The sequence below is a fragment of the Fonsecaea erecta genome (genome assembly GCF_001651985.1).
Source record: "Fonsecaea erecta strain CBS 125763 chromosome Unknown Scaff11, whole genome shotgun sequence".
Classification (NCBI taxonomy): Eukaryota; Fungi; Ascomycota; class Eurotiomycetes; order Chaetothyriales; family Herpotrichiellaceae; genus Fonsecaea; species Fonsecaea erecta.
This window is the reverse complement of record NW_017387254.1, coordinates 164,379-190,335: the sequence shown is the minus strand read 5'-3', so window position 1 is coordinate 190,335 and position 25,957 is coordinate 164,379. Positions and strand designations below refer to the sequence as shown.

Here is a 25,957-nt window from a genome sequence, read left to right as displayed (position 1 = left end):
ATCACTAGCTGCTCTCGGTTGTGAAACGTGAAGAGTTCTGTCAAAAGTTCCCAGCCAATACTTATGAATGTCTCACCGCCCAGTCATCCGGCAGTCGAAAGTCCGGCGGCAAGACATACTGCCCGCGACAATGACCAGGAGTTAAGCAGCCGTCGAGATTACAACGGCCGTACAAGCGGCAATAGCATTCGTTGGCCGGCGGGCATGCCAATAAATTGAGTTGATTCAGATCGACGTGAGCAGATCCACCTTGCGGCATAAACAAAATGTGCCATATATATGACAAGATTCGGCCGGCAATGCGGTCGTCAGGCGGTGCTGCACGCTCTCCTTCATCCAGCAGCCACTGTCGGAGAGCGATATATTCGTCACGGGAATGTTGCCGCATACGCTCTCGGGAAACGACAAACTGCGCGCAGCACTGCGACCGAATGGCATCCGTACGTCCCAGAAACAACTGGGCAGAGCCTCGCCCCTCATCTGCCCCGTCGCCGCCGAACAAATCAACGATGGCACGTGGTAATGCTCTGTCCGACACCAAGCGCAAGTTCCACGGTTCGAGAACGGACCGCGTCAGAGTTTCCAGGCTGCCCTGCGCCGGAGTCTCAGCGGGGGAGCATGTACTGGCGCTCCAGTCGCAGCGGAGATTGTGATATCCAAACGGGGCGAGGGCAGCCGAGACGTTCAAAGTCGCCAGAAGAGCAGCATTGTCGTAATCAGGGGCGTCATTGTGCCATGCCCAGCGCGAGCCGTGAACAAAAACGGCACCGGCTGCGGGGAGTCGTTCGTAGTTATCGATCAGGAAGGTGAGGTATGCCATGGCTTCGTGGCCTCGGTTCGCGGGCACTTGCAGATGCCATGAGGTCACGTCCTGGAGGTCGGTCCTGTACACGCACAGGTGGTAAAATGCAGCCAGGGAATCAAGCCATGAGCGGTCCTCGGCGCCAACTCTTGCCACCACTAGTGCGGGCTTTGAGTTGTCTTCCAAGCCGGGGCAGCTACCACGAGGCTCAGGTAGAGCGGTGGAGGAGGTCTTGTAGTGGATTCTAGACCACGCGAAGGTCTTGGTAGTCGATCCCCGATCATGGTTGACATAGAGGATCAGGAACAAAACTATCCAGAACAACACGGCGTTGATTATGAGGCTGCGAGTCGTCCGACGCATCGCGAAGATATCAGAATATTAGCACGATGTCAACAAGATGGCCAATCTGGCGGATGTAATGGGATGGCACAAAGAAAGCTGTGCCGCCGCAGCCGCGTCATGCCGGGCAACGGGTCTTAAAGCGGCACCAATCCGTTGCCTAAAAGAGCTGCATATCAAGAACTAATAGTGACACCACGAACAACGCGGAAATACCAATAGTATTGTGGCAATTGTAGATTTCAATTCAATTCCCATCCGAGGGACGATTCCTATTCCAACACCCACGTGGCCTTTGTAGAGATCCAGTGATCTATATGATGATGTTACATAAGAACAACAATAAGCTCGGTACTAATAACAACAGACAAAAGAGCCTCCCCTGAATTGTCAATAGTAGCGACAAGAAAAAGAAATGTCCGTTGCCAGACGGTTTGTCAGTCTATTGTGTGTCATCAGGTCATATATGCTTTTGGGTATCTCTTGTGAAATTCAAACTCCCGCGCCGTTGTTGTGTTCCGTTGATACAAAGTACGCTTGATGCGCATGCGCAGTCCTTTTACTTTTTGGTAGTTTTCTCTTCGAGCTCACGGTTGGGTTTTCGGCCCGCGTCCACTTCTTCGACACTGGAACCTCGCTCCCTGCCTCGATCACTTGACAAACCGCGTGAAAGAAAACCTCGAAGCACGTTGGGGCGTGAGGTCCGGTCGGCGACGTCTTGCAGCGACCAGGGCATCAGCTTAGGCTCCTGCTTCGCGATCTTGCAAAACAGAGTGGAGAAGATGAACTCCTCCCCTTGTCCGTTAAACAGGGGGAGATGTCGATATCCCTTCTGCAGGCTGTCGAGCTTGGCCGTGAATGCCGCAAGCTGTCTCACCCCTTTGCCCGTGTGTCGACCGTCATCCGAGTTCAGGACGATGAATCGGACAAAGACAAGCTCCGGGTATTTCGTCTCGAGGTCGAGTTCAATGTTTTCTCCAAATTGAGGGTTGTAGCCGTTGCCGAATCGGATCTGGGTCTGCCGACGATAGGGCATGCCAATGCCATGGTAGCCGTTCGAGTATGTTTCGGTACCACCGGTGCCGTTCGCGATGCCCCGTGCTCGGTCCTCTGCACTGAACATTTGCACCTCGATGAAGGGATTCAAAGGGGTGTCTTTGCCCATGTTCGCCGCTCGGGGCAGTTGTTGGGCTGAAATCACTTGGACCGAGAACCTGATCTTGTAGCGGGGCAGCTTCACACGATGCTCGAAATCTCCGGGCTTCGTCCGCGGCTTTCTGAGGTAGTCCGGCTTCAACACATAGCCATACGCATCGGTTCCGGCGGCGAACATTGCCTGGTTCATCTGCATGTGGGCGTCGAAGGTTTGCCAATTCAGGGCAACCATTTGAACCCCCCTCCTCCAGAACGTGTTGGGGTCAAAGTTGGACGACTGGAAACGCAGAGTCTTGGGGTAGACCCGGCACAAATGGTGAAGGTTGTGGTCCTCAAAGAGAGCTTTTTGCTCAGTCGAGCGACAGAGCTCAATGGCCCTGTTTTCGTTGAGCGAGAATATATGGTTGTATTGTTGGAAACGAAGATCCTTAGCATCGCGAAGGGTATAGCCTTTCATATATACGCCGAGGGCGGACAACTGGGAGCCCACCTTGCTCAGCTTCGGGGCACGGCGCTGACTCTCAACAGTGGAAGGCGACGTTGGCGCCACATCACTCTCCTCATCTGCACTGCTTCCGCTTGTTGCCGTAACTGAACGGTCCGTGGGGGAATAGATGGTCTCTGGCGGTGTGACCAATGCCGGACTCGAGACATATGGTACCTTTGGAAGGACCCAGGTCGTCGGTTGAGTATTGAGCCTGTTGGGAGAACTTGTACTCCGGTCTCGATACGCGGGAGCAGGACGCCGTGACGCCGTAAGATCAGCGTGAAGCTCGGTGGCCTTGACTTTGATGAGGATTTTATACTTGAGGTCTTCGGGCGAAGGAAGCTGTGTGGTGAACCCGGGCAAAGGGTGAACAAGAAGCCGCTCCCCAAACACGTCGTTCATGATCTGCACCATTTTGGCTTGTTGCTCGGCATCACAGTGAACTTCTAGAGAAATGATCACCGGATAAGGGCTGACGTCGAAAGCACATCTTTGAATAGCGTTGATACAGTCCGAGAAGAGCACGGAAGTGGTCCTAGTGCGACCGTGGGTCACTCTCGGGTTGCCATCTTGACCGTTCCAGCAGTCAATCTCGACGCAGCGACATCCGTGTCGCAGTGCCGTGAGGTAGGTTTCGGCTGAAGCGGTACCTCCCACTTGCCAACCCGTTAGATATGTGTTGTGGGAGCTTGAAATGAAGTATTCGCCAAGGGGTTGGTCGAATTTGGGAACGGAAGGTTCGGGCATGGAATAAACATGGCAATCCTTAGAGACAATGAAAGAGGCAAAGGCATTAGCGTCAATGAGCCCGGATCTGCGCATAGAGGCATCCTCCGGAAATGACATTGCCACCAAATCATTGATCCTCTCTTCCCAGACACTAGGGTCCGCGAGAGACCCGATGTCGATTCCCTGATACCGTCTCAGGAAATTGACAAACTGAGACCTCGTGACGCCCTTGGCGTCGTCACCCCTCACTTCGTCGAAGATCTTCCTGATGTCGCTTCTTTCTCGAAGCCGTCGCAGGAAGTCCCGGAATTGAGGGTAGTCCAGGAGGTCTGACTTGTTGACGTCGACAGAATGGAAGTGTTCCTCCAACTCCTTCTCGGGAATGTGGATATGGAGTTTACGACAGAGCACTTGTATGGCAGCAAGGTCAAGCCCATCGGCCTTGGCGCTATTGTGCTTGACCGTCCGCTTCGCCATTTCATTGTCCCAGTGAGCTCGCACGACGGACTCGCGTTCGGTGGAGCCGACCATGCTCATCATCAGCTCTTCGCGATGCTTGGCCAAGCTCTCCAATGTGTCAACCCACAATCGGAGGTCTCGGTGGTTACGAGCAACGAGGTGCAACGACTTGACTTGCTTCGCCGAGTCCGAGGTGGTATAGTTGATCGTAAAACACAGCTCTGGGTCGACGGCCTCCCCGCGGAGCTGTGACTGGAAGCTCGCAGCTTCCTCGCCACTTCGGATGCTTTTGATGTTGTCAATGTGGAAAACTTTGGTCGTCACAGCACCCTTCCACGAGACACGGGAGCCCTCAACATCCATGAAGAATAGTTTCTCTTGCTTTTTATTCTTGGTGATCTTGGTCAACGGGCAGCCTGCCACCAGGTGCTCAGGGACGCACGGAGCCTGGCCCTCGGGACTCGTGTCTATCAATGTGGTGGGCTCGCTCGAGATGCTCATTGCATCACCGTACAACCCCAGACCGCTCTGCAAGTCCAAGGGAAGGGGATCCAGAGACGGAGAGTCCACAGAGAACCCGCTCGCCATGGCATTCTTGCTGTCACTACGGCGTCTGGTAATGGGGCCTGTGCTTTCATCACGGCGGGAATGTGCCGACGATGAAGCCTTTCTCCGCAGAGTCTGGCGGGCCGAAGACACCCCGGCTTTGGCACTTTGGGAGAGCTTGCGCATGATACCCACGGACTTGGGACCTGCCGTGGGTTCCTTCGGAGGCGAGAACACATGTGGAGAGACAAGGCTCTCGCCCAGTTCGAGGGGAACAGGGTTCCCCAGGTGAGGGAGATGGTGGATTGAATGAGATACCAAGGGCGAAGACTGTATGGAGCTGATATAGGGGCTTTGGGTCATGGAGGATGCGCTGGTGGCAGAGGCTGGAGCCACGGATGAGGATAGATGAAGAGCCGTGTTCACCCGCTGGTTGGAGGGCATGCGAGCCAGGGCACGCGGATGAGGCGATGGAGAGTTGTCGCGGCTCCGCAGCGCCCTGGCAGAGGGCGAGGGCGTGGCAGAGATCATGGCGCAAAAAGCTAGAAGGATAGAAGGAGGTTCTTTGTGTTTTCAACGAAGCTCAGGATCGAGGGTGACAATGTTGGGGAGTCCAGCTCTGTCTATAGCGTTTTGACGACTTCATTATGCTGTCCTGCGTGCGGTGGGAGATCCGGATCAATGCCACCGAACTTGTAGAGAACTTAGCGCAAGCAGCATTCAGCAACCCTGGGCGAAGGCCATGTGGGCGCACGCCTGATGGTGGTGGTGGTGTAACAGCCGGATTTGTGTTGGTGCAGCTGCAATGGAGGGCCGGGGGGAGGGGGTTCCCAACCGGGGTGTCCAGATGAAGGACAACGCGTTGTTGTGTCGTAGCGGTGTCAGATCGGACGTGCGCAAGGCGTCGAGAGGTTAAGGCTGGCCTTGCAGAAAGCGGGAGCTGCTTGCGTGGGAGGCTTGCAGGGTTGTTGGCGTGCGCAGCAGGCGCAATGCGGGCGTTTCGAGAAGACTGACGACTTTCACGCGGTGAGAGGGATGTAGGACGCAGTCAGATGGCCGGTCAGCTGGGACGGACAAGAGGAGGTTCAGCTTGCTATAGAGGAGCAGGCGAGGTGTGAGGTTGTTTCGCAAGGGGTGGTGGGAAGTCTGAGCGGACTCGAACAAAGGAAGGGACGAGGCAGATGCAACAGGTGGCCAGTCTGCTCCCAATTGGGACGATACAGCAGTAATTAATTTATCCTGTGCACAGCACAAGCAAGAGTGGTCGGCTGGAGGAGAAAAATGAGTCAAGGGAGTGTATGGGGTGGTCGTGTTGGCAAGGCCGAATGCGAGAGAGGGAAAAAGGATAGGGCGGAGAAATGAGGATGAAATGAGGAATATGCACGAATGATGAATTTAGTGTGCGGGTGTGGGAGTCTGGGAGATGGGAGTGGATCGCAGCTAGCAAGCATTACTCGCAACTTAGGGTGCTCGGAGGCGCTAAGGCCGTGGGATATGGGCTCGATGGCCCCGATGCACCACGGCCAGCAGGGCCAGGGCATTACCACGTTTCCTGTTCCTCGACAGGGCTTCCCCCTTTTAGCAAGCCTGGGCACCTAGGCAGCTAGGGCAACGGTAAGAGGGTGTAATTGACCCGGTACTGATTGGTAATATGAACACCGTGCACTGGGGGGTCACATCATGTCATAACTCCTGCCTGACCGGCCTGGGTGTCCAATCTGGTACCTGAGCAGCCACGATGGAAGCCATAGTACCTGAATTGGTGCCTTTGACCTCATCCTGTTCCTCAGGATTCCTTTCCTGCTTCGGCCCTGTTTCTATTTCAAGTGACTATCCAACATGTCCATGTACGAGTCGCTGCTTCGTACCATTACCTAACCTACCGTCCGCTGTATGACTTATGTTGGTATCTAGTATCGGGACATGACTTGGCCCTTGGATTGGTGTGTTCTGTCTGGTTACTTAGTCGCAGCACTTTACTCGTATCTAGCTGCTAGGGACAACGCGAGGGAGGATGAAAAAAAAACAAGAGATTTTTTCTTGGTGACGCGGGCCCCTTGCTTCCTCCCTTGCTGCCATCCTCCCCTTGCTTCCCTCCCCTTGCTCTCTTGCTCTGGGCGCTTCTCTTCCTTCTCCAGCTCCCAGCTCCCAGCATCCAGCGTCCAGCGTCCGGCATTCGTTTCTGCCCTGCTCTTCGCCTCCACTTCTCGCTTGGTTAAACTCGGAAAAGTTGGCGGAGCCGGTGCGTGACAGGGGCAAACAAACTGCTCCTCGTCGGCAACCAAAACTCTCTCTCTGTGCTGCTGCTGCTGCTGCGTTGCTTCTCCTCCACCTCCTCATTTCTGATTTCTCCCGGGTTTTCACCTTTTTTCCTCCTCACCTTCGAAGCAAACCCACGCAATCGCTTCCCTTGGCCCCCTGATCCCAGAAGAAGCAAAGAATAATGCCCTGACCAACTACCCTACTGACTACGACAGAAATACTTTGACCACGGCTCTTTTGACCCCCTCTGGTCTTTTACATACCTAGTTGTGTTTTCCGTCTTCCCTCCCTTGCCCTGGTCTGTCCCCCCTGCGTTCAATTCGTAATTCTGCCATCCCATCCATCCTCGCTTCTTGATCCATTTTTTTTTCTCGCCTCCTCAGGGTTCATCTTTTTTGCCATCCCAAATCACGACAGAATCTTCCACTCATCTTCGGTCTTGGCTCTAGAACTACGCCTGCGCCCATGTCCGCCAATTCCTACGATTCTCCCCCCTTTTCTCTCTTACGCCTCTAGCTCACTCTCCGCTGACCCAGGTCATTGTCCACCTTCAGTATCGACCCTCCAAGTCATCCGGTTCCGTCCGTCACACCTGTAGAAGTATAGGAAATGGTCCCATTATACGGGCTATGGCCTAGGAGCGACTTCCGTGTAGTAAAGCCGGACCGCTTACACCACTGTCATATAGGGCACGTGCAAACTACAGATGGGACGCCCCAGCGCCATTTCAGCTGACGGCATGAGCATCTTCTGCAGCCGAGCTTTCTGGGTCAAACAAAATGGCTTGGACGGCATCTGGACGGTGGGCGCAAGGGCACTGTCAAAAAGCCTCGCCTCACCCCTCCGCTGACCTGTTCTGCTGCAGAGGACCGAATCTGGTCGTCTCAGTGTGTCCGCTGACGATGCATTCCTCCACATTCCAACACGCAGACACCAGTTCACGAACCAGCAAAAGAACCAGCCCTTACGCATTCAAGAATCGCGCCTCTGCAGCCCGCCTGTCGCATCGTGCCGACCAGCTGCGGCTTAGGTCGCTCGTTGCTAGAGCCCTTTGGACCGAGCTCGATCAAGAGAGCACGATTTGACATGCATACAATGGCGATTTCTGCACTGCACCACATACGTGGCAGATGCCATCTCCAATCTTTCTCGGATCCTCCGCTGCAGCTGCAAGTCAATAGCCCGCAAACCCCCACACACTGATGACCACCGCTTGGACCAGATTACAATCTGGTTTTTTACTTGCACCGCATCTAGAATGTGCCCTGTGCGCTTGGTGTGGTGGTTGCTGCTGTTCGCACACAGGCCCGCCAACCAGCCTAGACTCGCCCGAACCACGGGAGGGGGTTTCAGGCAATGGGTAGAAAACGCTGGCTGTCTGACACGGGGAGTATTGCCATCTCTTCAGCCCTTGAGCAGAAAGTCCTGTACAGTCTGACAATGGACGCCTAGTATCTGGCAGATTGATGGCACGATGGCACTTTCAGTCAACCTGCCTCATGAAGTAAGCGGCATCCCTTCGTGGGCAACGGGTGGCACTGCACGGGACCGAGGAGATCATGCTGTCCTCCGTAGAAGTTGGATAGTGTCTTCTGCATGTCATATGTACAGCTGACTCAATATGGAAACCGTGGACGTTGGATGTTTGTTGATAGAAGCTCTTTCGTAGCACTTCCGACGGACTTTATTTGCGAGCACCTGGTTGATGCGGATGATGGGGCAAAGGGGAAAAGGTGGTTGAAATGACCGGTATTAGCGTATCCATGAACCGACCCGTTGGGCCTCACTAGTCGACGCTAGGCAACCAACATCCGTCCGGGCAGCCAACTTGTTTGATTTTCCCCCCTTGCCTCTGCCTCGACACTGCCTCATCAAGCCCACAAGTCCACAAGTCCACAAGTCCGTACTGTACTGCGTAAGTCCACCAAGCCCACCAGCCCACCAGCCCCTAAGTCCGGGTTTCGGTCGACCAAAAAGCTACCTGTATGGAGCACAATTGTTCCTTCAATGCGACTGCGGCACGTCCTAGTCCTGTCCACGTTGCTTTCGGCCCCAGAAGATCGACTATCGGGCGTCAACAAGAGCCCCTGCACTACCATGGATCCCTCCAAGCCACCTACGAGTACGTCGGGCGCAGCGAAGGAGACAGGATCCGCCAAGGACACACAGGTCTTGCTTGATTCAACCAAAAGGCGGCACGGTGTTACATACCTCGTGCCAGACTGCTGACCCTGCCACCTGGAGAGAGCCCAGGCATTCCGGGCGCGAATATTGCGTAGGACTACTGCAGACGACTTGTGTCTGGCGCTGATTCTTGATCTATACTTGTCTCTGGTCGCCCTGGACCTTGCTAGCTTCCCTTCTCCGCAACGACGGCAAGGGAATTCGACCTCTACCTGTTTCAGAAAGGTACAAGAAGTGTGCCGCCAGGCCGATAACCGGATCGAGGGTGGATCGAATTGACGTCGTGTTCCCTCGCTTGTCGGATAGGTCGGGCACCCTCACTGGCCGGCAGATAAGACCAGAGTTGGTCCTCCCTGATGGGCAGACGCACCCCGGATTCAGCCACGCCTCCATCACATCATTTGCCTTGAACGCCCAGAAGCCTCGGTCTGGCAAGGTTCCTGGTCCCAGCAGCAGCGTCTGACGTGGGGGGGCATTGGGGGAATTGGGATGTCCATTGGCCCTCGATAAGCCCCTGTTTGGCCTCAATTGGCTGGGTACCACCACCGCCCATTACAGGCCTAGTGACCTCTGAACACGTCCAAGACCAAGCACCAATACTCTGCAGCGAAGCTTCGACGGCTTCCTCCATTTTCTCTCTGGACCTCGCTTCCGCGCTCCGGCCGTTTCGACCTGCGTCCTGATGGAAATGGGCGTTCCGAGCATAGCTCAAATCGGGCACGGTCAGCATCATCTCCCCAAGTCTTATGGGCGTGACGAGAGGCTGGAACACGCTTCCTTCCACAACCCGCGCTCTTCTATTTGTGAAAGTCGGTCCTCGCTGTCACACCGCCCCGAGGTGCATCTTCCTCTCGCTGCGCGTTCCTGTACATTTCAATTCGCCCACCTGCTTGCGACTCGTATCACTGGGCTCGCAACAACAACAACAACAATAATCCATCACGAGACCAATTAGTTTGATCATTCCAAGGAAATTCCTCCCTTTTCGGACGAATCAGACAACGGGGCAATGACAAAATAATCTTCTGACTGCATTGCCTACATCATATTGGGCATGGGAATCGCCATTGTGCGCTGGCAAGCTCTCCATTTCCACCCCTCGGTCGGTGCTGTCCCCCACTCGTAAGCGCCGTGGGATGTATATACGGAGGACTCGGGTGTAATTCGCGCTGGGTTCTTCCCGAGTACACACCTCTAGCACCTCGCGTATCAACGATGTGGAGAGGTACAGGCTCCCTTCGGAAATGAACTATTGCGCAGTCAATGCACTCGTGACCTTCAGATGCGACCATCAATTCCTGGTTGAGAGATTGACACGTCACAGTCAGCAGCAGCGGGTTGATTGAAACCCTCTGGATAGGGGCACATCCCCGGCAAAGCAAAAGGCGACGCCCGGCGTCATGAAGTGCGAGGGAAAAGTACTACGCGCTGGTGCAGACCGGCACCTGTGATGACAACCTGATACGAGTCGTACAAGGTATGTGCTTGCCGTTGGATCGAAGCTGCTCTCGCTCTCTCCCTGTCTGCCTTTCTTGAGCAGAGCCCTGCGGATTATCCGACCTTGTGGGGCTGAATACTCCCAGGTCATGATGATACCACTAAATGAAGTTTTCTGGCTGCTCTGGGACTGTCCCTCGCATCAATGGGCTTGTGTATGACGAAGTTCAAGCTTATGATTTGGCCAATTCTGGTCTTCTTTTCTGTCTTTGGTGCCAATTCATTGGTCTTAGCAAACTGGGCCGTACCGGCAAGTGACATCCCAGCTGCGGTTTTCTTTGATTCAGAGACTGGGACATTGTCATCCCCTGCCTCCACCAAATCTGGAAACACGGATTTTCAGCCCGGTTTGATGGGTGCTCCCACCTGTGAACTGCAATTCTGGGGCATCCCAACGTTCACCACACCTCAAATTCACCTCTGAGACACTGGTCTCAATCAATATCTATATTTTGACAACTTTTTGACTAGGGACAAAGACCATGAGAACTCCAGGGATCATCCTTCGTCTTCAGATAACACTACAAGCTATGTGGATATCCCCAGCCCGATAGGCAACCCGGTCTTTCCATGGGCTGATCGGGGTCTCCAAACTTGGGCCAAAACCTGAAACACCAGAAATTTGGTCGACTGCGGAGAAACTCAGCCCCCGTTCCGAAGTTGCCATATTCTCTAAGCAATCAAAGTCCAAGATAAGGTTATCCTCCGACAGCGATCGCTTTCTCAAAAAGGGGTTGTCACTTCTTTTAGTATTTCCTGCCGGACGAGATCAATTTCCAACCCCCACATCAAGGATGGATGCAGCCTCCCTCACCCAGGATGTCCTACAGGCAGCACATGGTTCATTCAGGGTCCGACGATGGTGGCGTGAGCAGCGTGGCCAGGAAGCGCAGCCTGAAACTGATGGGACCTAGGCTAACGCGAGTCCCGTACGAGCACTTGTTGCAATGAGCTCGAAAGTCGCGCAAGTCGCGTCGAACTTCCTGTCAAGACATGACGCGGCCTTCGAGTTGATTACCACGTTTGATACTGTACCGACCGGTACGGCGATAGCAGGTCTCCAGGTTGTATCCCGGCCATTCAGAAATCTTGGCCATATCTCGCAAGGACTCCTTGAGTTGTCTTGATTGCTGGGAACGGAAGATCTCCACCGCAATCTTTCGGTCGCCGTTCATTGCTATTATTATTGTGCACCGTACATGAACATCCGTCCGAAGGCCAACAATTCGACCTTTTGACGAAAGAGACTCCTCTCATGATTCACCAACCTTATTATCCAAGGGAAACCGGAGACAGCTTGTCGTGTTGTGGGTGCGCTATGTCGGGTTTGCGCGCCCTGCGAAAGGGGCCATCCAATGGACGTACATTGCAGTTCTGAGCTGTATGACTCCAGTTGCTGCAGTAAGAGAGCCCCGTTACCCTCCGATTCGACCAGCTGCTTATGGGGGCATCCACCAGCCATTCAGCCATTCACGCATGTGTGTGTGTGCATGCATGCATGCATGCATACAGACGTGCGTGATGCGCGGGCAAGCCGAACTGCTATCGGACGACATACCTTTCGGATTTTCTCTTCCTTTTCAGTTAAACTCCAATGGTGGCGAGGAATGGCAGCATTCGGACATGCCATCAGACTTCCGAAGTGGATGACCATGTAAGTATGGTTCGCGGGGAGAATGCACATATGACTAACCAAAGTCGTGTTTGCCTGCGAGCAGCAAAGATGACCCGGAAGTTTGAATAATTGATTGTTTGAGTGACTGATCAAGACGAAGGCTTGCACTCAGCTCGACGAAAAGCGGGAGTGGACTCTATCTGATAGTCGGTCGATCCGATACCTGGGTATCCAGTCGACGGTATGTTTGTGCTAATGCTCTCTCTGGTTACAACGTCACAGGTCCACATACCCACAGGACCAAAGCCCACGGGTTGAGATAGATACCCAGTGCCACCTCCGCCTCCCTCAGGGCAGGACCGGCAGCTTCATCCGCTTGGACCCGACTGGAAAAAGAATCCAGAGGGATTGGCCAGCCAAGGCCAGAGCCAGAAGCCGAAAAGCTAAACACCAAAGTCAAAGGCCAAGCCAGAACTGAAAACAACCATTCATCAAGCAGGAAGAGGAAAGTGAACAAATGGCTCGAGGCAAAGCAAGTCCAAAACCAGTCAGGACGAGAGAGGCAGAGGAGGAAAACGGACTACAGAAACAATATTGTCCAGCTGGAGAAGAAATGAAATACACCGCAGATACAAGGCAAGTTATTCCAATATTACGGACATTGCGTTTTCCCTTCGCATTCCTCTTCGGGGTTCCCATCCGCCTTCGCACTCTCGTCTCACCCCACCCAAGCCCAAAGCACGGTGTGTTCACGGCAGTAAACGGTTGTTCGCGACGTCAGAAGCATTCAAACAACCGGAAACACAGAAGAAAGGAACCAAGATTGAAGGGGCTAACAAGTTATTCGATAGATAATAATACCGGATAATGATCCTCGAAGCTATATAGTCCTTCGTACCTCGTATACACGTCTCTCGGTCCTTGTATGCCATAATAGGTAGAAAAAGTCCACCAACGTCGTTCGTCGCCCTATGCATGCATGCATGTGTGATCGATGAGACAAGAGTCATTAGAGATACATACGATCGTAGGTATATATATATATATATATATCTAACTCTGTACTGCACCCTGCGCCTGATCTGGTAACACTGGATGGGTATAATACATACAGGGAGACAGACGGGTATTAAGGAGCTGGTCGTCCCAAGCAACGAACGAGAGAGCGATTGAATGAATGAATGGCGCAGTATCATCATTCATGCGACATTGACAAGAATTTTCTCGCTCTCTCTTTCGGGTACTTCCATACGCACACATGCTATTATCTGGCGCCTTCCTCGAGCACGAGTGCGAAATGAAACACGTCTAATGTCAGAGTAGAGCGATCATTAAGTCTTTTATCATCCGCCACAATCTCTTCTCGATCGCGGCTTTTGTCACATCTATCCAAAGCCGTGAAAACAGATGATCCCCGTCATACACCTTGCTGAAAGCTCATTGTCCATGTTTTTACACACACCGGTGCCAGGCACACTGTCCCTAGCCCTCTGTGACCTCAGTAGGTGCTCAGGTACTCGGACTTTGACATGGGATGCAGGGCTGAGAACTTCTGCAAATCACAACGATCTCCGGGCAGCGGTCACCGCATCACAGCAGGCCGCTAACCGTCCGCGATGCGCCTCCTTTTCCTCGCTGTGCCCGTTCCCGTCGCTGCTGGTGTACCCGGAGTTGTTCCTTCATCCTCTTTCTCAACACTTTCCGAATGCCGGAGGCTTGGGTTAGCGCTGATAACGACGCTCGCATTCGCACTGTCATTGCCACTGGTACTCTCCTGAGCTGGCACTTGGAGCGATGACTTCAGGGTGCTCGGAGTTGGCGTCGCGACCGCGTGCTCCGTCTCTGTGTTCAACCCAGCGCCCACGTTGCCCAGTCTTTCAAACTCAAGCTCTTTCCACCTCTTAATCTTGGTCATAACGTCCTCGAACATCTCTCGTGTGTCCGAGATTATGCCGACCTCCTCGCCAGGACTGCCTCCATCCGATTCCTCGCTCTCTACTGCCCCTGTATCGTGATACCCATGCAGGGACTTCAAGTGGGGAGCAACATCTCCGCCCCGTTTTCTGAGGCGCAGAAAGCGGCCGAATCCTCGTTCTGAGCTTGGCAAAGGGTTGAACATGACTGCATTTGCGAACATCCGTACCAGCTCCAGCTCCAGCTGTGCCGAGTTCACTATTCCTTTGGGAGGGACCAGGTCTTCCGTTGCTCGGACGACGTAGACCCCATTTCCCAGCGCTCTTTCTCCCCCTGTTGTGTTCCCATCCAAGGCAGTCGTGGGAGTTGTTGTCGTGAGCGCCGTCGCATTGTTCGTCGAAATCTGCTCCCTACCACCGTCGTTTGCCCCTGCGATTTTGCTTTCGGCTCTCTCTTCAAATGCCTCAATCGCCGCCAGAGCCGCCTTGCCTCCTTTCGTGATCGCCGCCTTGATGCTTTTCAGATCCTGAGGTCTTGATACAAGATCTTTATATCCTGGCGCGTCGCGCTCGGAAAGCGGCTTGGCGAAAATGCTCGCGAGTTTGTGGGAGACAAGGTCATTCAACAAGAGTTGGGCCGGTTTTGCGAAACTTTTAGATACACAAACGAGTGAGGGATCGTACGACGAGGAAACCGAGAGTTGACGACCGACAGCGGGTTCAGGTTGCAACTGTGGCGCTGTCGTGATTGCGGGAGATGGCAACTGCGTTGGGATTGAAGGCGGAGGAGTTGCAGAATCGCCGCCTGGAGATCGCTTGCGTTTGTTTGTACCGACAGCAGTTTGGATATGATCATTTTTGGAGGTCGAAAGAGTGGCTCGAGGTCTTCCGCGCCGATTGTTTGGTCTTTGAACGGGCTGTTCGGTATCCGATGGCATTGGTACAGGAGTACTTGGTGGCTCAGCCTTGATCTTTTGAGCCTGTCCACCCTTCTTGCGCCTATCTGTGGGTGTATCCGACGTGAAAGAAGCGAGCGATTGCGACCGTGACCCGGCAAATGCGCTGGGTGTCAGACTCGTCGCCTGTCGACCTCTAGCTGGCTGCACCATCTCTCGTGTAGATAAATCACTTTCATCAGCCTTGTGGTCCAGCTTTCTGGGAGATTTGTTCTCCTGTCCGGCCCGAGTTGGTGACTCCGTATCAGTGAGAGGACTAACCTCGCGCTCTGGACGGGTCGGGCTAGGCGGCCGTACATCAGAAGGAATTTGAGAACGCCTTTTCCACGGCGTGGACGATTTGCCTCTTTGTGATGTCTGCTGCGAGCCACTTCTAGGCACTGGTGTCACATTCGCAGAACCGGGATAGCCATGATGTGGCTGACCAGACTGTGGTGACGGCCGTATTAGAGGATGTATGGGTTGTCCGTGGTAGAGGATCGCGGGGCTTTGTGGATATGGGGCGTATCCCGGATGATGCGGAGTTTGATATGGTATTGAAGGCCGCCCAGTAGGTGATTGGATATAATATGGCGAGTTGGCGTACGGCGGAGGCTGGGAGTATTGAGGAGGCATATGGTGAGGCCAGGGAGGTTGCTGAGAATACCCAGCATACCCTGGATAGGGTTGTTGAGACTGCATTGGGACAGGCGAGCCTCTTCCTTGACCAGGTGCTGAGTTTCCACGCTTCTGAGGAGGAAATTCTCCAGGTGGAGGCATATGAGGCGATCCCGCATATTGCGGTAATACCGGTACAGGTTGACCCTGTGGACCAGGCTGGAAATGCTGAGGGTTGATGGCGCCATAGTTTGGGCGCTGAGGAGAAGGGACCGGGAGAGTACGATGAAAGGCTCCAGGAGACTGGTGTGGAGGATGTGCTGGAGCTGGTTGCGACGATCTTATCGAGGCAGATTCTGCGGATACTTTTGGTGCGATCGTAGGAACCGGAGAACGAGCAGGTGTTCCAGCTCGGTGTAGAGTGCTGCGAACTGATGTGGGCGACACTTCTGCATCGGCCGCTGAAGTCGCTATGCCACCTGAGATGATCTGCTCGCTTCGACGGGCCTCGAGGCCGGTGGGCAGCACTCTGAGTGTGGGGTCCGTGATGCTGTCGACTGCTGGCGGCTTGGGTGTTACCTCTGCGGCTATCTTGGGCGATCCGACTCGTGGTGTTTTTGCTTGATCAGAATCGATCTGCTGCTTCTTGGTGTGCTCTTCAGCCTTCTCCAGTTCCGCAATTTCGGCCTGCAGTGTGAGGTAGTCTTCCTCCTCCTGTCGAATCTCTTTTATGGCTTGTTCTCTGAAGCGAGCATAGAGCTTGTCCACCAGCGCTTGCAGTATTCTTGGTTCATCGCCGTCGTCTTCGGTCGCAGCTGGAGGTGGAGCGGGCGAGGTGGACAACTTCCGCTTACGGGGATTTGTACCATTCAAACCATTGTCGCCATTCACCATGGGGGGTGTCTGAGCATTCCTCTCTTCGACCAGAAGCTCATGGTACAGTCCTTGCAACGCCGTGGCCGTCAAACGGGTCTGGTCATATGTTTCGCTCTCTCGAATCAGCTGGTTAGCATTCAAGGCGGTCGCGATGCCCTCAAAAGCGGCGGTATCGGAGCCATGGTGGACGACAGACTGGCAGAATGCAAGTGTCTCATAAGGCGTATAGGCTTTTAGTGAAGGCATCCCATCGTCGCGGTGGTTGAAGGAACAAGTCGCTCTGGGGTACAGATGCGACGGAGTGTGCCTCTTTGGGAAAGTGAAACCACGAGCCCAATGAGGGGGCAGAGGCCCAGAAACGCGTCGACGGACGACCTTGGACGTGGGAGGCACAAGGAGAGTGGTGGTGGAGATGGAACGAAGGAAAATGCAGTGACACGAAATGAAACTGCTGAGTGCTCAACGGTGAAATTTGCAAAATTGTTTGATGCGACAGACACGCTACACAGTGTTTGGTAAGGGAGCAGAAAGCAAATCATCCAACTGGGTGCTAGCCTAGTAGCCGAACGTTCTTGGTCTTTTCGGTGCCCAGGTGCCTGCCAGCGGTTTCAAGGCGTAGGCAGCCAATTATTTCTGGGGCTCACTAGGCTGGGGCCCGGGGATCGGCACGCCCCAATCATCTTGAGCAGGCCTAATACTTCTAGTCCCTGCGCCCTAAACTCTCCCTATGGTATCCAGTTGCTCAGGGACCATCGCGACCGGTGAACCCCTTTTGCTAGGATGCTGGGCGCGACAATCTCGTCCAAGGGTGCGGTCTGTGCCTCAGATGGCAGACAAGGCAATCACGACCTCTTCTCCTCCATCGCACCTGGGTAGACGGCATGGACAAGTGGTCTGCCTGAGGCTCATCGCACATCGTCCGCTTGATTTCGATATCAAGTGACCCATTCGTTGCCTACAATCTGCTGCCTTGCACGACTCATACGCAACTGCGATACAATATATCAATATCTCGACATCTTGGAGTCGCTCTTTGGCCCTTGGCTGCCCTTCTGTCTGCCTCTCTACACGACAGCATACACGACTCGACGATAACAATGAGTACCTCAAACGAAACCAATCCCGATGCGGGCTGGCAACCCAAGGGACGCCCACAGTCGTAAGCACCTCCCTGTGACGAGCCTCTTCTCTATATGTTTCCCAGGATGCTAACTCGACTCTCCTGCTTAGAACCATCGCTCTCGACTTCTCTGCTGCCCTGGACGATTTGTTCAAGCTCAAGGGCATCGGCGCATTGGAGGAATCGGTGGTGCAAAAGTATGCCGTCTCCCGATCCTCCTCTCCCCCACTTGCCAGCTGGACCTGACTGACAGCGATCCCCTGAAATGCAGGCAAGACACAGTCCTCTCCCAAAGATACGAACTCGAGACGCTAGAGACGAAACTGCGCGAAGCAGACGAGAAGCTGAAACGCCTTGAAGCCAAGCACAGACGACAGCAAAGCCAAATGATCACAAAACGGAAACCTGTGTCTGCCGATACGTTCAGTGCCGCAGGTAACGACACGGAAGAGGATAGCTCTGGCGACAGTGACGGCCAACAAGCGAGCTCTCCGTCGTCCGTGAGAGCAGATGGATCCCGATAAGATACCCCAAGAACATGACTGCTGGTTCCCGGTTTTGCTGCATCAATGATGGATGGGTTTTTACCTCGTTTGGCTTTGGAATTGCAAACACACCCCTCTTGTGTTACGATACATTGGGTAGAAATAAGGCTGTTTTGGCGTTTGGAGTACAACAAGGCTTCTCTCGATCCTGAGAAATTGAAGGATCCGCCTTTGTTGGACACGTCTGTAGAGAGAGTACTACTCTATTGGTTTAATCCTAATGGCACAGTGCTGAGCTTCGCTTCTCATGTTTTGGTCCCTATTGACAAAACCCTTGTGATGCTCCGACATCTTAAACGACAGTGGCCAGCCTGACTTCTTAAAATGCTCGCTCTATGGGTGAGCGCAGAAGATGGCGACTGCCCAATCCACTCGTCTCACACTACACCGCCACGAAAGCGGCGTTGAAAGGCCCATTCAAGATCAGCTGGGTTTAGCAGCTGCAAACTTCACGAGCAAGCTTCCTCGCTCGGAAGCATCTCAACTCCATTCCGAGCACGTTGTTATGGGAAAAAAGACAACAGAAAGAGGGAGGTCGGCATGAAGTACGGATGTTGGGGACAGCAAGAAGAGGATGAACAAGAACAAGAAGCAGATTCGGCAATCGACGCGAAACCGAACCCGAATCCGAACCCGAACAAATCTTACTACGACTACCTACTATTACGTCTCCTCCGTCGTCTCAAACCCAGCTCAGACAGACGGTACGTCCACCTCCGACTCTGACTGTAAAGAAGTACAAGGGGCTCCAAGGGATTGGATTAATCAGATCTATACGCGTCAACACCAGCCTATTCCGGTTACGGTCGTTCTCCCCCATATGCAGGTGAGTTATCCAGGAGTTGAACACGGGCTTGAGAAGCCGCCAGAGATCCCTGAGAAGCGGACGGAAGGAGGAGAGAAGGAGGTAAATCGGTCTCGCTGGAATAAATAAGAAGTCTGGAATCTGAGCAGAGGAGTCTTTTTTCCTCTTCGTCTTCGCCAAAAGTCACAGGCCTTCAGAGTTGACAGGGCTTGCTTGCGAGGTTTCTAGTCTTGCACAAGATCACACAGTGTGTTATAAGGAATATAGATAGATTGTCGCCCCCTGCCCAAGTTGCAGACACGGGGAGCCTATCCGGATTCTCTCGAACTCCGAAATCACCAGGTCCACGTGCGAGCTTCCTTCGCCTCCGGGAGGACCGCGACGACGTATTGCATACAAGATGGCGACGACCATGAAGGCCGTGGTGATCCACCAGGCCGGCGGGCCCGAAGTTCTTAAGATCGAACGGCTTCCAATTCCCACGCCCAAGGAGGACGAGGTCCTCATCCACATCAAGGCCTTTGGCCTCAATCGCTCCGAGCTCTTTACTCGTCAGGGCCACAGTCCCGGTGTCAAGTTCCCCCGTGTGTTGGGCATTGAGGCCGCCGGTCTCGTCGAAAAGTGTCCCAGCGGCAAGTTCAAGGTCGGGCAAAAGGTGGCCACTGCCATGGGAGGCATGGGTCGCGACTTCGACGGCGGCTATGCCGAGTATACCTGCGTCAAGGTGGACAACACACAGGCGCTGGAGACGGACCTGGATTGGACCATCGTGGGTAGTGTGCCAGAGATGTTGCAGACGAGCTATGGCTGTCTATTCAAATCGCTCAAACTGAAGCGCGAGGATCGTCTGCTCATCCGTGGTGGCACCACCTCTGTTGGGTTGGCGGCGGCGGCCATTGCGAAGAACCTTGGTTGCTTTGTTGCGGGCACAACCAGGAGTGATGGAAAGGCGACGGCGGAATTGATGCACAAGAATGGGATTGATCAGATCATTATAGACGATGGTCACGTTGCCGATCAGGTCAAAGACAATAAATTCGATAAAGTCTTAGAGTTGGTAGGAACGACCACTCTGAGAGATTCCTTGCGGTGCGCTGTCCCAGGTGGGATTGTATGCATGGCGGGCATTGTTGGTGAGTGTCGACTGCGTCCTCTTTTGTTTTGAGTCGTGCTGATGATGATTGATCTCATAGGCAACAGTTGGACTATGGAAAACTTCTACCCAATGGAGCTCATCCCCCATACTGTCTGTTTGACGGTGTACTCGGGCGGTCCAAACGAATTCAGAGAGACTCCCCTGAACGACCTGCTCAAGCAGATCGAGGCAGGCACCTTGGCTGTTCAGATTGGGAGAGTGTTCAAATTGGACCAGATTGTCGAGGCCCACGATACCATGGAGAAGAACCTTGCGCGTGGCAAGATTGTCGTCTTGACAGACTGAACAACGGTCAGAAAGTAAAGAGGATGGGTACAGAGGAAGGGTAATCCCTGTGATTCCTTTTGGCCAGGCCGCAGTGAACACAGACGCTGACAGCCGGAAATGACACAGCATACTGCAATCCATACATGGATGGAATGAATTGTTCATTTTTATATCTTCGTTGGTCATTGATTAGGCAGGGTGGACATCCCCCCAGGCGATATGATCCTTATTCAGGTTGTGATCAAGGCAGCCCTCCGGCGTAGCTTCTCTCGTTTCTTTGCGCCACTCATCGGCTTGCGAGGACGCGCGGTTCTCTTCGTCTGAGGCTTTCCTGTATTCCACATTTGCCACACATCGAGGCAGGTTCTTTGTCCGATGAATTTGCCACTTGGGGTGAAGACCTCGACCTCAGGAAAACCAGCAGGCGGCGGGCTCCGGTTTTCTTCTGTTTGAACTGAGGTGAACGGAGTAAATATGCTTGTACCAATTGACAGGCCTTTGGCCGTGGGCACTCCGGATTCGGCGCCGTCTGACTCGGGAGAGTGTTCAGGAGACGACTCAGGCTGATGTACGCGCTTGCTTTTCCTAACCTGACAGACCAGTTCCACCCATCCAATTCCTTCGATGAGGATATCTGCCGCATAGACGCGGAACGGTAATTTGTCAATGTCGACACCAGCCCTGATCATGGAGCCGGCCCTAGACTTTGTGACGTCGGTCTGCAGTTTAAATCGACCTGCTGAAGACATGCAAGTCCCTGCCCCTTCAGCCAGGATCGATTCGACACCGCTTTCGCGCTCTTGCTGTTGTGTGCTCAACGCTTTCTCTGTAGACGTGACGTGGCTTTTAAGCGGAACAAAGGGATACGCCAGCATAGTGGTACTCGGGTCGGATTCATTAAGCAGCGGCGTAATACGGACCAATCCTCCTCCTAGAAGCAAGGATTGGCCGGGTTTGATAACATGTTGAACGACGGTCGGACGATGTACCATGACTAGGTCAGCCTTGTCCTCGGGTCTGACATATTGTTCAAGACCCCCGCGTTCCAACCCTGGCATATCAATCAGCTCTCCCTTATGATTGCCAAAAGGCAGTCGGATTGGGGATGCTGTCGTCCCTGGCAAGCTTGACACCAAAGGCATGGATGGAAATGGAACCTCAGGCTGAGGGGGGGGCAACAGTTTCTTCTCAGAGAAAAATGTTGGATCGGCAGACTTCTGTGCAGACTCGATGTCCTGCTGTTGCTGAGTTTCTGCATATACAGGTGCTCTGCCGTGCGAGCCTTTCGGGAAAAGGACCTCGAAGAGATTGGACTTTCCCACGTTGAACTTTCCCACCAGCCAATTGCCGCCGCCCCTGTGCCAAATGCTCTCTTTGATGTCCTTCGTCCACCATCCTCGTTTTGACGAGACCAGATGCACATTGCCTAGCCTGAGCTTTTGACCCATGCGACCCAAGGCTGTCCTCAAAATGGCGATGAATTTGGGCATCATGCTGTCCACCATCTCCTTGTTCGGGGCGAGCAGATCAGACCTGGTGATGATGAAAGACACAGAGGGCCGGGATGAAAACGAATGCTGAGACCTACGATTCTGAGTTCGTGGTTTCGCCAAAGACAAGTTCTTGTAGACTGCAGGGATGAGAGACATGGGGAAATCTGCAGCATCGAGAACGTGGTAGACATGATTTTTGGAGAAGGGCGACTCCGCGATCGAATCTGCAATTGCTTCAATGGACGGATGCGCGATGGGGTTACCACGAGAGTCATGAATCAAATAATGACATCTATCGCATACAGGAGGTGTAATTTGCAGTTCAGACTGGACTATACCGTGCTCTTCACGTAGACTTTCATCATCTTTTGAGCCGAGAGAGGCTTGGGCATGTGCTTCGTCTGTGCTATCGTGTCCTTCATTCTGCAGCCGCCTCGAGTTCTCGAGGTTTCTGAGGTATTTCACCACCGCTTTTCTTGACAATGTATAGAAACCCGCTTGTCCAGGGTCGACATCTTGCGTGAGCGCACCACAACCGGGACAGGATACTGGAAGGCGGGTGGGACTGGGATTTCTGTTTTCAGCCTGGAACTTCGGGGTCGTCGAGGGAGGCATCAGAGCCTGCAGAGGAACATGAGTCGACAGCACATGGTGAGAATGAGACCCCGAGCGTGGTGGCTCGGACTCGGCCGTGACACTGGATAGAGGACGATGACTGGAGGAGAGGAATCGTCCGAGTTTGACGCGACGGCAGAGGTGGTGCGCATACGGTCTGATTTGCCGCAAACATGATGAGTCCCGACACCTCGTGACCAGTTCCATGTAGGAGGGTATCAGCTCATGCCCGTCGACGGCGTCGGGGACGTGGTATGAGGAGGATAGAGAGGCGGTGGCCGTGTAAGAAAATTCGATCAAAATGTGCCTCGTATCTGTTATGGTGCGTTGCTTTTTTTCTCGCGCAGGAAACGGATCTGATGAGTAATGGTGTATTCATTGGTGCCCCCCCATGCCCCTATGTTCCTTGGTGCAACCCACCCCATATTTTCTCGATATATTATCTAATGTCTGTCATCATGCTCGGAACAGACGACAGCAGCCTCACCAGATGTTATCTGTCATGCACTCTAATCGAAAGGCTAAGCTGAACAAGGTGTGAGGTACCTCGTGTTTCCACTGACAGTCTCCATAGTACAATCAGACTTACCCCCTCTTCGAACACCTAAATCCTACAACGACCAGGCTACAACAACGCTCATTGCCCGGGGTCCATATGCGTTCATGTCTACAAGCATACCAGGATAGGCATGGAATACCCAGCAAGGAATCAGCCACGCAGCCAATCAAGCCCGACGCAAAATCAGCGACCAGGTGGCTGTCCGTCTGACCCAGAGCGCTACGCAACGAGCATGAGCGACTCCATCGTCCATACTCAGGCTTGGCTTCGAACCACTCCGTTCCGTGTGAGAATAAAGTATGGTAATTCACATCCAGTGGCTGGTCTTGCCTCTAGGCTTCGTATTCTACCGGAAGGAGAAATCACGTCTTTCCCCTTTGCCTTGGTGTCCGAGGGCTATGGTTCTTGGACCGCCAGACAGACTTTCTTGAGCCTCCTTGGCTTGGTCAGCTGCTAAAAGAGCAAATGCCAGCAATGTTCTGTTTGCTGCTGCGGTCGCTTTGCTTCAACATGACTCAGCTCGACGTTCCATCCTTGTCTATGATGATATCGAATCAAAGTTGAAGTCCATGTGGAGAGCTAACCTCTTGAGGCAATTCCGTTATTTGAGCCCATCCATGCCCCGTCTCCCGTCACCATTAACCGAAAGGTTGATGATGAGAGTCGGTGTGGAAGAAGTTCAACCTTTGTCTAGTATGGCGATGAGCATTGAACATGGCCAGCACATTCTAGACCTTCATGCTCTTGTTTTCTGTCAGACCTAACCAATGTTGCCCCTGTCCGACCTTCCTCCGCGCCGCGTTTGATCATGGGCATGGAGGTATCGGTTCTTTCGTCGAAGGAATCTGGCTCTATGGAGGGGCGTTGGGCGTCCCTTCGTCTAGGCAGCGTCACAGTCAGCTCGAATGGATTTGATTTCATGTAGCGTGTTTCGCCATGTCAGGTTTGCGTATATAATGTCGCGAATGGCGGCCGAAGGGGTGGTCGTCCTCTTCTTAAAGAAAGACATATACACGAAACATACCTGCTCCTTTGACACTATCGACCACATCCCGAAAACAGCTAGTCACTGACATTCCTCTAGCAAAGATGGGCTCTTTTATGCCAGAGAGATTCGACTTTATCGTCGTCGGCGCCGGCGCCGCAGGAGCCATCCTCGCGGCTCGCCTGGTAAACAGCAAACAACGACCTTCGGTCCTTCTCGTCGAGGCTGGAGGTAAGAATGACTCGAAGGATACCCGTGCCGACGCAGACAGATGGATTCATCGAATGATCCCCTCGCAGAATTGGGGTTATAAGACGGCACCCATCAAAGGGTTCGATGGAAACATTGTTGACTACGATCGTGGCAAAGGCCTTGGAGGAAGCACCAGCATCAACTTTTCCGTCTGGACTATTGGCCCGAAGGACGACCACGATCAGATTGCACACCTCGTCGGCGACGACGAATGGAGCTGGACCAACGCCCAGAAGAGATATAAACGGATTGAGTCCTATTCCACAGCTGATGTACCTGCTGATGCTCGGCGGTACCTTGATCCTAATCCGAAAGACCATGGGTCCGCTGGCCCCGTCAAAGTCGGCTTTCCCAAGGTCTGGGAGCCTTCCTGCACGGCACTGATGGACATCTGGTACGCCAACGGCGTCAGTTTCAATCCAGACCACAATGACGGAAATCCAATCGGCCTTGCTGCGTGCGTTACAAGCGCACAAAAAGGAGTAAGATCGACATCAGCAGACGCGTTGGCCGGAGCACCCAGTAACTTACACATCCTGGTCGATACCGAAGTGGCTCAGGTGACTTTCGATGGTACCAAGGCGACCGGTATCAAAACCCTCGAAGGGCGCATATTCCAGGCTGACAAAGAAGTCATCTTGGCTTCTGGCGCCCTTGACTCTCCAAGGATCCTTTTGCATTCCGGCATTGGCCCTGTGGAGGAACTCCAAAGGTTCAACATTCCCATCGTCAAAGGCAACGAAAACGTCGGAAGGAACCTCAAGGATCACCATCATATCATGATTCCGGCCCTCCGAGCGGACCACACGAGCGACAGAACCCGTTTCTACAGAAGCAAGGAGCTTCAAGCCGCAGCCCGAGCTGCGTGGGCGAAAGACGGCAGCGGGCCATTTTCGGAGTACAGTTGCGCCATGGGCATTGGGTATTTCAAGGCGGAGAAGTTGTATGACAGCCCCGAGTTCAAAGCTCTCCCACAACAACAGCAAGATTTCCTGCGGGAGCCGACAGTTCCTCACTACGAGGTGATCCTCAATGGGCCATGGCTTCCCAATTTCATCGACCCAGAGAACGCCCAAGCCGGAACCACAATATTTCTGTTTGTTCTCAACCAGCAATCGACAGGAGCCACGAGACTTCAGTCGGCTGATCCCAAGCAGCCACTTGTCTTCGACCCCAACTTCTTCGACCACCCTTTTGACAAAAGAGTGGCAGTGGAGGCTACACGAGAGGTCCTCAAAATCATGAACAGCCCCGAGTTCCAGAAAGACACTCTGGGTATCGATGGCCCCAAGAGTGACTCGGAGGATGATATCCTGGCCTTTTGGCGTGCGAACAGCGGTTCGACGTGGCACATGATGGGGACGGCGAGGATGGGCAAGGAAGAAGCCACCGCCGTCGTGGACAAAGATTTCAAGGTGTTTGGTGTGGAGAAGCTCAGAGTGGCTGATATGAGTGTCATTCCTATCGTCTGCAAGTAAGTCATGCTACTGACGGCCTCTATCTGAGATTATATGCTAACAAGCCTCTCTAGCAACCACACTCAGACCACGGCGTACCTCGCTGGGCTGACTGCTGGCGACAAGCTAGCTCAAGAATATGGACTTGACGGCTAATCGGCGCTCTAGTCAACACAACTACGGGACGAGTATTGACGATATTGTCTGTTTGAGGGTTTAGCGAGCCGGCAAATGCTAGGGAATCCGCACATGTATTTTAGCAGAAGGAGATGAAGGTTAGTGA

The 25,957-nt window shown here is 53.5% G+C and overlaps 7 protein-coding genes across 7 annotated transcripts; 3 read left to right on the top strand and 4 right to left on the bottom strand.

Annotated features, from left to right (window-relative positions):
• Positions 1-61: 61 nt before the first annotated feature.
• Positions 62-1,165, bottom strand: AYL99_10265 (hypothetical protein; the record flags this gene model as incomplete). Its single annotated transcript, XM_018841771.1, has 1 exon — positions 62-1,165. The coding sequence occupies one exon, from the start codon at positions 1,163-1,165 to the stop codon at positions 62-64; it is 1,104 nt and encodes a 367-aa protein (XP_018688659.1).
• Positions 1,166-1,703: 538 nt separating this feature from the next.
• AYL99_10264 (hypothetical protein) lies at positions 1,704-5,051 on the bottom strand (the record flags this gene model as incomplete). Its single annotated transcript, XM_018841770.1, has 1 exon — positions 1,704-5,051. One exon carries the CDS (start codon positions 5,049-5,051, stop codon positions 1,704-1,706), a length of 3,348 nt encoding a protein of 1,115 aa, XP_018688658.1.
• Positions 5,052-13,681: 8,630 nt separating this feature from the next.
• AYL99_10263 (hypothetical protein) lies at positions 13,682-16,666 on the bottom strand (the record flags this gene model as incomplete). The annotated part of the gene is made up of 1 exon (XM_018841769.1): positions 13,682-16,666. One exon carries the CDS (start codon positions 16,664-16,666, stop codon positions 13,682-13,684), a length of 2,985 nt encoding a protein of 994 aa, XP_018688657.1.
• Positions 16,667-17,517: 851 nt separating this feature from the next.
• On the top strand, positions 17,518-18,064 carry AYL99_10262 (hypothetical protein; the record flags this gene model as incomplete). The annotated part of the gene is made up of 3 exons (XM_018841768.1): positions 17,518-17,579; positions 17,651-17,737; positions 17,812-18,064. 3 exons carry the CDS (start codon positions 17,518-17,520, stop codon positions 18,062-18,064), a joined length of 402 nt encoding a protein of 133 aa, XP_018688656.1.
• Positions 18,065-19,290: 1,226 nt separating this feature from the next.
• On the top strand, positions 19,291-20,331 carry AYL99_10261 (hypothetical protein; the record flags this gene model as incomplete). The annotated part of the gene is made up of 2 exons (XM_018841767.1): positions 19,291-20,023; positions 20,084-20,331. 2 exons carry the CDS (start codon positions 19,291-19,293, stop codon positions 20,329-20,331), a joined length of 981 nt encoding a protein of 326 aa, XP_018688655.1.
• A 212-nt stretch (positions 20,332-20,543) lies between these two features.
• AYL99_10260 (hypothetical protein) lies at positions 20,544-22,421 on the bottom strand (the record flags this gene model as incomplete). The annotated part of the gene is made up of 1 exon (XM_018841766.1): positions 20,544-22,421. The coding sequence occupies one exon, from the start codon at positions 22,419-22,421 to the stop codon at positions 20,544-20,546; it is 1,878 nt and encodes a 625-aa protein (XP_018688654.1).
• Positions 22,422-24,069: 1,648 nt separating this feature from the next.
• On the top strand, positions 24,070-25,830 carry AYL99_10259 (hypothetical protein; the record flags this gene model as incomplete). The annotated part of the gene is made up of 2 exons (XM_018841765.1): positions 24,070-25,691; positions 25,749-25,830. The coding sequence occupies 2 exons, from the start codon at positions 24,070-24,072 to the stop codon at positions 25,828-25,830; spliced, it is 1,704 nt and encodes a 567-aa protein (XP_018688653.1).
• Between the last annotated feature and the right edge of the window lie 127 nt (positions 25,831-25,957).